This window comes from Bombus impatiens, unplaced genomic scaffold, assembly GCF_000188095.3.
Source record: "Bombus impatiens unplaced genomic scaffold, BIMP_2.2 scf_0091, whole genome shotgun sequence".
In the NCBI taxonomy this organism is placed as follows: domain Eukaryota; kingdom Metazoa; phylum Arthropoda; class Insecta; order Hymenoptera; family Apidae; genus Bombus; species Bombus impatiens.
Window position 1 is genome coordinate 1,616,089 of NT_176510.1, and position 9,664 is coordinate 1,625,752.

General features: G+C 43.0%; 1 protein-coding gene across 1 annotated transcript in view; it reads right to left on the bottom strand.

Annotated features, from left to right (window-relative positions):
- Positions 1 to 678: 678 nt before the first annotated feature.
- Positions 679 to 9,664, bottom strand: part of LOC100740369 (netrin receptor UNC5C) — a 13,524-nt gene continuing 4,538 nt past the window's right edge. Inside the window, exons 4-14 of the mRNA XM_024372692.2 lie at positions 9,530 to 9,664; positions 5,863 to 6,201; positions 4,856 to 5,023; positions 4,424 to 4,588; positions 3,357 to 3,392; positions 3,019 to 3,289; positions 2,798 to 2,946; positions 1,984 to 2,717; positions 1,263 to 1,651; positions 1,086 to 1,187; positions 679 to 1,010 (exon numbers count right to left, since the gene is read on the bottom strand). The exon at positions 9,530 to 9,664 is cut by the window's right edge and continues 17 nt beyond it. Of these exons, the coding sequence (XP_024228460.1) occupies positions 839 to 1,010; positions 1,086 to 1,187; positions 1,263 to 1,651; positions 1,984 to 2,717; positions 2,798 to 2,946; positions 3,019 to 3,289; positions 3,357 to 3,392; positions 4,424 to 4,588; positions 4,856 to 5,023; positions 5,863 to 6,201; positions 9,530 to 9,664 (2,660 nt within the window). The 3' untranslated portion in view covers positions 679 to 838. The remainder of the gene's footprint in view (positions 1,011 to 1,085; positions 1,188 to 1,262; positions 1,652 to 1,983; positions 2,718 to 2,797; positions 2,947 to 3,018; positions 3,290 to 3,356; positions 3,393 to 4,423; positions 4,589 to 4,855; positions 5,024 to 5,862; positions 6,202 to 9,529) is intronic.

Sequence of the window (9,664 nt, forward strand, 5' to 3'; positions counted from 1 at the left end):
GCCTCACCATCGCTTCGAGGAACGCAGACTCTGGTATTCAGGTGCAAATTGGCCCTGTGAAGGCTCGTTCGCTACTTCCGATCTTCCTGTTGTATTGTTGCGGGACTGACATCTTACGGATCTTCGGTAGATCAGAACTGGTGAACTAGGATTCTGCGTTAGGATCGGTTAGCTTTAGGAGGCTGGTAATGGCTGTCGTTGATCAAGTACTTGAGAATCGTTGTAGTGGAAAATCGATACGAATGATATAGCAACTGACGGTGTTGAAGAATAAATGGAAAAAGGTGTTGTTTAATGGAGTGGCCAGTACGAAATCTAAATGACAGAATTTTTTCTTCTTTCTTTTATTCAGACTGGTGTTTGTGAGGGATTAGAGATTTTGCAGATTCTTGAAGCTAAAGTTAAGAAGAATACTGAAACAGATGATACTATTAAGGACTGGTAGAGGTAAGGAGTGATTAGAAGTCAAGCCATACCAAGAAAAATTTTCATTGAACTTGTAGAAAAGAGTAATGCTTGTGAAGCATTGTGTCTTCGTCACATACTCTTCATGGTGAGTGAGAAAGCCACCAAAAAAATTATACGGTCAACTCAACTGCAAATAAAGATAGGGATAAAAGGAATTTGTTACAGACCAGTAATAGGAATGTTTTAGGGTTGTAATGTAGTAAGAACCAGTGCTTACTATAAACGAGCTTTATGTACAAACACGGTCGTTGCGTCTATACAACGTGATTCTACATCGATTCCTCTTATCCATAATATAGACTTCGACTCTCTTATATGTACAAAACATTGTAAAATTGTAAACGAATGTTTGCTTAATGGGCAATGGATGTTAGATCCATGGACCTAGGCGACTTTCGAGGACATTGGCAGCGTCCACGCGTCCCATCAGTCTTAAATGATTCAAAAGATCCGCGAGAGCCGTAGCTTCCTGATGTTTTGCCTCCCAAAGATCCAAAATGTGCTCTGTTGGACTGGATTTTGTCGCAAAGTAATCAACGTATCTGCATAAAATCATCGATAATTGCAACCTTTTGCCTTTCTTCATCTTTTCACAAAAACAGTTAACAAACTCTCACCGATCTACTTGAAGTCTCTGCGCTAACATTCTCCAATCGTTTCCTCGCACACTTGGCGGATCGAGACACTGACACAACTGTCTTCTTAGCGTCTTAGAAAATCTTCAGCGAATAAAATTATCCAGAATTATTAAACTACGTGTAAATTAAGAAAATAGAAAGGACATCGAGTGATACCTGAATGGTCTGGGAACAATTGATTCGGTCGACCTGTTCGAATTCTTCCCACGCAAAACGATGGATGATTCAGACTTCGTGGCTCTCTTTCCACTAGAAGTATTTCTCTTCATCAAATCCAGATCGATTCTTAGGAAGAGCGCGTGCTCTTCGAAACCACATTGACAGACTCGCAGCTCGAAGCTGAGCCTTAAATCGCCAACGGTTTTCTCGATCCTGAAGGATCTTCTCACACTGGTTCTCGTCGACGACCAGATTCGACGATGTGGAACCTCTTGACGCTCGACGAACCCGCTTTCTCTGTCCTCTAAGTCGATTCGAAGTGGTGAACCACCTGCTCTGAAGCCTAGCGCTCCGTGGTCGATTCGGGAACTGCCTAATCGTCGTTCCTGTACGAAATTGAGGAATCTCAAGCAATACTTAATGATTTGTAAGTGTTATTTACAAAGTAAAATGGCGCCTAAAAAGAATTCTAACAATGGAAAATATGAATTAAACATTGTGTCATAAATGAAGTACCAAATAAATGTATGTTCCATTTGTCTGTAATTTTTTTTAAGTAATTAGCAAAAAATGAAAAATTAATTGATAAAAATATGTGATCATGTCTGAATCAAATGAAACGATGTGTAGAAGCAAATTTGGGGTTTGAAAAGTGTCATTTTCTAAATGAAATGATTGGAGTTTAATCTAACAGTGAGAAATAATGTTGAAAGTCAACCTGTTCCACTACAAGCTTAAAGGCAGCCTTCGTGTCCTCCATTAAATGGCACCTGATGTGATCCTTCTCGCGAGACAGGAACACAGCAACACAAATCCTCTTCACTGCCAATCCAGGCGCGATCACAGAATTCTCTCCAGCGACTGCATACACACTAGGACTCTCAGTGACCAAAAGCACTCCAGAATGATCTAATTGTGCAAATGGTTGCCCAGGAAGATTTATAGGCTCGCCTCCCAGTGTAAGAATCTTCCTCCACATAGAACCAGAAGCGAGACTAGAACTGGTAGACGAATTGCTCGAGTTGTTAGACTTTGTCTCTAAGTCAAGATCCGTGGACCAGAGACTCAGTTCCCAGTTTCCAGTCCTCAATTCGGCACAGTGTTCAAATTGGAGGATCACAGGCTTCACCAGGTCGATTCCATTCGGACCACAAGCCACTATTGCTGACAGTAGAGTCAAACCAGGTGGTAGACCAGGTCTCAGAGAATCGTCTCCTAGAACAGCCAAGTGTAGAGCGTGTCTTCTTCCACGAGAAATGGCTCCTTCTGAGATGGACATCGAAACTCCAACTTCTGGAACCACTAGAAGGGCGCCTTGATCATCGACTACAGCTCTCACGATGAATCCACCGGAATCTTCGTGGCTTCTGTCGTCTTCTCCAAGTCTCTCCTCGTCGTCGTGGTCGTCGTCGTCCTCGTTGTTGCTCTCCTGGGTCGCCTGGCAGGTGGAACCTAAAGACCAGATGTTACCAGGTCCGTTTACTATCTGTTCCTTGATCGTCGTGTTCGAGTTGATGGTACTCGTTTCTTACGAGATGATCGGCCTTCCTCGTTATCAGATAAGCCTTTGCCACGCTGGGAGTTCCTACAGGAGGATCTGGCGACGGAAGAACTAGGCGATGGCCTTGTGGTCGAGGGCAGTGAAAGCTGCGGCACGTCGTAGTGGTGCTCCGAGCAAGATCTGCGCACCATCAGAAAGACTTTCAACGAGGGACAAGCATCGAAATGAGTTTAATTCCTGAGGGTCGTTTACCTAGGCATTCTAGATGCGTTTGACTCGTCTATCACTTGTTCCAGCCGCCTGTCTACAGAAAGAACCGAACGATCGTTCTTCGAGACGACCGATTTAGCTAAATCTTCTGGACGACGGAAGTCTAACCTGGCTATCCCATACAGGGCTCCCATTCGTTCTTTTCGACGCAAAAAGCGCAGCACGAAGATCATTAATCCTGCCAGAACGATCGCTGCTAAGCAGACAGTGATCCAGAGTGCCTGTATGTTACTATTATCGATCGCCCTGGTTGCTGAGGAAAACAACGAGTTTCAAACTGATTTTCTATGGATAGAACTGTTCTGTGCAGTGGAATTTACCTTCCTTGAAGACTCGCGGGTCGTCCTGTCCCAAAGCTGCATGCGATAGCACGAAAAACGTTTATTTCATGAACGGACAGACGTGATCTGAGAAAGTCTGAGGAACATGAGTAACTAGTTACTTATCCGCGATCTTTATAAGCTGAACAGTCGCGGTTGATGTACCATTGTTCTTATTTTCAGAAGTACCGCCAACTGGATCATAAATCTTGTACGAAAGAAATATAAATGAAGAGTATATGAAAAAGTAAAATGTAAGAGAATAGAAACAATATATATATATATCTAACTTTCTTGTATACATTTCGTAGTTATCAGGAGATATAGTGATGAAAACTAGGAATATATATTTTCGACAATAAAAAAGAAACGTGGGAAATAATGATAGAATAGTTCAAAATGTCCATCATCCATACATAACACAAATTTCGAAAGTTCTTCTCGTCAAGGATAAATTTACAAGGATAGCTCGTCTACCTTATCGTAAATATATGAATTATTATTATAATATCATGAATAGCTATTTCCAGTATAGTATTCTGACGGCCATGCAAAACTCTACAAAAAGCCATTAAAGTTCTCACGAATATATCATTATAAATTCACAAAATTTCTATGCATAATTACAAATTAATAATTTCGACCATTCTGTTAATTCTATTACAGTATTAATTCATCGCGTTCCACCCCGACAATTCATCGGCTGAAAATTTAATTCAACCTCTGCCAACGATGTGCCGTCTGTCACTGAACAATGGAAATATTTGCGTCCAACGACCGGTTAATCGAAGGAGGTTACAACGCACGCTTTCCGTCCTATTTGACCCCAGCAAATAAAGGACCAGGGTCTTTCTGCGAGTCATTATTAATTTAAATCGTATCTTTGAGGCACGCATGGAACCGCGAACGACGACCATCGGACGTGACGCCGAACAAGGGAAGTCCGTTCGCTCGTAATAAATTGTTCGTTGCTGCCCCGGTCACGAGAATATCAAGAAACAAAAAGACACAACGAAAAAGAAGAAGAGAAGCAACGAAAAAAGGAGGCAAACGCAGCTGGAGCTCACCATTACATCGATCCATGGAACAAGACTCGACGATGACGTCCTTGCCTTGACAGGGACGACCACCATTGCTCGCCGGGGGGTCGTTGCAGGACCTCCTTCTTACTCTGGAACAATCGGGACCGCATGCGGACCACGAGGACCAGCTTGACCATCTGCCGTCGACCGCTGAAAGCAACGGGTGAACTTGAAAATCCCGATTAAATCTTGGTTATCAGATGTATCCTGCAGCTAACGGGGACCAAATGATTACATCTCGTTGTGTTCTGTGTACGCTTTTGACGACGAGGCTCGTCTTTGATCGTTTCGTCGATGGGACAAGAAACAAGACTGTTTTGAGTTACAGAGAGGAATTACATAGTTGGTTATAGAGACACAGGTATGGAGTAGTATCGTTGTAATTGTTTTGTAATTGGTTGGTTCTGTCGGTCTTACCGGGACAGGAGGGATTGCACTCGACCCTCTGCGTCAGTGGACCTGGACAGGCTTGACCTCCATTCATGGCCGCGGGATTCGTGCACGTTCGTGTTCTCTTTTGTATACCTCGGCCGCAACGGGTGCTGCAGTCTGACCATCCTGACCAGGAAGACCACCCGCCGTTCACTGGGAACGTTTTCAAAATGGGTGAAACGTTGTATTAGGAAAGGGTGTCGCGTTTGCAAAAAAAAAGTGACGAGGTGAAATGGTAGTTGAGAATTAACCCTATAGCGTTTCAACCTGCTGCGTTCCATTGTTGAAAGAGTTTCTTCGAATCTTGACCATATGTAGTTTATATGCAGGATGATAGATATGTAATACGTATTATTAAATGATGGATCATTATAATTGTAATAATCATAATGATATTCTTAAGCATATTGAATCATTGACGAGTGAAGCAAGGTTTCATATCCAATTTTTTGAAAATTTAGAAGTATAAAAATTACGCGTGGGCACATAAACTAAATCATCAATAACTCAAGAGAAATTTCGCCCTCTAACTGGTTTGAAAAGAAGCGAACGACGTCTTACTAAGATAGTAGGCGAAAGAACTAAAGCCATAGAATGGAAAACAATTCGTATTTACTCTTCTTACCGAGATTTCAAATGCATTCTCCGATTAGGAAGTTCCGGAACAAACAATAAACGCGTTGGAACGTCAGCAAGCGTTTCGACAGAAGTGAACGAAATTACAGGAATCTCATTAAACTCCTTCAGGAACAACAATTAGCATCAGTCCTCTGCCGCGAACTTAGACTACAATCTCTCACGCAACGCACCACCGATTCCCCCTTATTGTCTACCCAGACACCGTCTCATTCTCCTATCCCTCTTCCCTGGCCCGTATCTGCGTTACGCTTAATTATCCCTCGATACGCGATCATCGTTTCTAATTACGTTCGCTCTGATCCGCGATTTAATGCAATATTCATGGGTCCCACGGAATGTGCAAGAGGTCTCACCATAAACCGTCAGCACTGCCGGTTCACTGACCCGCCTGGCAGCAATGTTCTCAGCGACGCACGAATAATTCCCCTGATGCCTCAGCTCGGCCTTCCCCAGGATCAGGTGTCCATCTACGGTTTGAACGAAGTTGTTGGCCGCTGTCACGTCGTTGGGGATGCTGTCCGCCATAGAAGAGACCGGAGTGGAGCTGGTCATTGTCTCGAGAGGCGTGCCATTCTTCAGCCAGTAGACTTTCGGTTGTGGCACTCCTAAGGGTGGCGTGCAACGAAGTTCCGCGTTTCGGCCAGCTTCCACGGACAGCGAGTACGGCGGCGACAGGAAGTGCTTCTTCAGGTCTGCACACGAGGACCACCGCGCACCAGTGGCAGGATTTTTTTAATATTCGTCCGGAAACGCGAGACACGAGAACTCGACGAGACACAAGGGCGCGGGGAAACAGCAGCGAGGGAGCAGGCCACTCAGCGATATTAGGCCGCGTATATAAATGCAAGGGCGCTTTCATGGACCGCGACTCTATGCTCCGCACTCGAGCAGAGCCTCTTTGCACCGGTCAGGAGAAAGATTTTGCTCGATCCGCGAGGGTTGCCACTCTGGATAGCCAACAGCATATTATTCGCTGTGGATCCACGGAAAAATAGACGCTTTTATATCGCGAAGGGAGGGACTGGTAAGCAAGAGCGTGCTCCCGATCCACCGGTTACATTCTTGCCCTCTGTCAGACCGTCTAGACTACCTTTGACCCCGTATCACTATCAGGAATGCTTTTAGTACGCTCGTGAATGGGGAGTATGAACCGATTAGATGGAGACCGCGGTTGCGTTGTATGGGGCGTGTTATAATTCGTGGTCCAAATAGGGTGTGAAGAATTCCTTAATTTAAATTAAGTCGAAATTATACGAGAAATTGTTTTGCCTTTTAGAAGAAATAGAACGAATTACAAGTTCATATCCTTTGTAATTCACTGAGTTACAAAGATCGTAATAACATTCATACAAGCGGAAATGAGACGATCTCGTGAATCAATCATAGCGTTCAATCATTAATTTTAATTGGCACACCATACTTCTTCGGTAATTAGATTCTCCAGCTTTGATTGTGCGAAAATGAACTACCATAAAGATTAAACTCTCTCATTAAAAGAATGCTTTGTTTTTAAAGCGAACGTGTCCGGACAAACTGGAAAGAGAATGATCTTGTTGTCAGATTTTCCGCGTAATTTCCTCGGCGATTTTCTTAGGAGCCATGCTCGCGTGTTGGTACGCGGTTTCGCCGGGTGTTCTCCAGGAATTTCAGTCGTGAAATTAAGCTGCGTTCTCGCGGCGAATCATCGTTTCGAGGCGTGCAACGAAATTACCGCAGGATTAATCCAAGCTCGATTTCCTCAGGTGGATCGCGGCGCGAAACGACGCCGTGTTTCGCGACGAAACGCCATCACGATCAATAGCGTCCCGCGTATTCAATTTCGAAAGCACGTCCGTTTCCTGTTTGCTCGCAAATACGAATTTAATTCTACGTCCTGTTTGTCTCTCGCGTGTTTGCGCACCGCGACGCATCTGGCGAAAATTGCTCTTTCGACTCTTGAACTTCCGCCTGTGGCAACCCTCTGTTCGGTTTTATCTGCGCGCGAAGAGATCTTCGATCTCTGTGAAGGAAGCGTGAGGATGGGAGAAGCTTGGAGGTTGCTTTTGGAAAGATGATACTGGCTACTTCTGTTTGTTTGAGAGCATGACATGACTTCGTGCTCAAGACAGTATTTTAGATTCAATATAATGTTTTGAAAACGAAATGTGAGATTTGAATCCTTTGCACTTTAAAAATGTTTCTATAGGATTGACTAAATTCAAGATATTTTTATAGCGAAGCCTGGTACTCAAGGAAATGTTTTAAATATAATATAGCGTGATGAAGAAAGAACAAGATTTTATCCCTTTGGACTTAAAAAATTATTTCGTATGATCAACAACTTCAACATACTTCTATAGCGAAGCTCTTTACACTGAGAAAGTCAAAAGGTTTGTTCATTAATAGAGTAGCCTTTGTCCATTTTTATTTTTCATCATGGATGAAAATCGATCTATTCATTTCAATCTGTGCATCCAATTATTTTGTAAACTATACGTCATTAAAACAAATGTTTCGAACGAAATACGCTATCTAGAAAAAGATATTTGAAAATGTCTCTAACATTTCAAAGTAATCTTTGCTTTCTTCGATGCAATCATATATTTTATATTAAGCTTTGAATATACCTGACGGTAAAATGAATTCACCGACTTATAACATATATATTTTAAAAAATCATTCGATCATTTACGGTCGTCTAAATCTTCCTCATATCAAATCACCAATCAAATCGCCATCAAAAGTAAAATCAGTTCAAAAATCGCAAGTCGTCTCACATTGTTATGCATCTGGCGTCATAGCGGTTCATGGGTTACCGTTCCAATTTGCATGGTAACAATACACCGTTGTTGTCTCCACCCGCACGAAAAAAAAGAAGAAAAAGAGAAAAGAGAGGATAAAACGAAGGGTAGTCGGAAGGTAGCGCAACGTTTCTATATTCACAGGTGTTTGCTTTGCAATAGAATATCGATTAGATTTTGGGCTCGGTTTACGCGTCACGAGATATTCGATGAAAACAAGCGAACGCGGCATCCCTCTGCGCCACTACCGACTAACCCTCGCCGACAGCGAAGCTTATGGGAGTGAATTTCGCGGTGGGTATCTCGAAAACCCCTGTTCGAGAGTTGGCTCGCTCTAATCGGGTTAATGAAGTTACATTTTATGGCCGATTCCAGGTGTTAGTTGCTCCCGGCCGTTTTCTCTGCACGACCTAAGCCTTCTTTCATCGTTCGCTCGAATACGCGCTACAATTGCGAGTTAATTCGTTTTCACCCTCTCTGTGTTCACCCACGTCGCCCCTTTTTATTTTGCATTACGTATCTTTTCTCTTTTTTCCGTCATATGATTGGAATTATGGAGACTATTACTCGACGAACGTTCGTTTCAATTACATCGTAACATGCTGTCTTTAATGGAACAACTCGGTGTAGCAGTAAAAGTTTAGTATCAGCCTTTTCAAGAGATATATTTTCGAGAGTTTAATTTGGTAGTAAAAAGAAATTTTCTTTCTTGGAAACTTATTTTGGGAAGAAGATATCTGATTTGGACAAATTGATTGGAGGCTGTCTGATCTGTCGGACTCAATCTACTTCTCCCTATATTGAGCTGGCACTGTATTTATAGTGGAATAAATAGGGGTACCGTGAAGAACGTCGAGGAACTGATCAGATTGAGGCAGGATAAATTTATTATTTCTGGTATTGAATCATCTATTTATGCGTTACTACCCTCGCGAATTACGTATTCGGTATCTACTGTACATTATATATCCATGCATTATATCAAATTCGATGAATTATATCCGATGAAATATGTCTTTTCCTATGCAATTATTCACAAAAATCCACGGTCCATTCATAACCATATCTTACCAAAAGCAAGATTCAATGGAATCCCAAAGACTTTTGCAGGACTGAAGAATCAAGCATGGAAAGTGGCACATACATGAAATGGGACGATCGAAAGCCGAGTGACCAAAGAAAAGCTCGAAGAGGAAAAGAGAGAGCGCCGAATGGATAGATTGGAGTGTTCTCTACTTACAAGCGACCTCAACCGTAGCAGGCTGCCCTCGAATCTGACCTGGTCCCGACCATGCCACGCACTCGCACTTGAACCTCTCCCTACCGAAGTACTCCTCGACCTCGTTCCTCGTCACGTTCAACTCGACCTCGACGA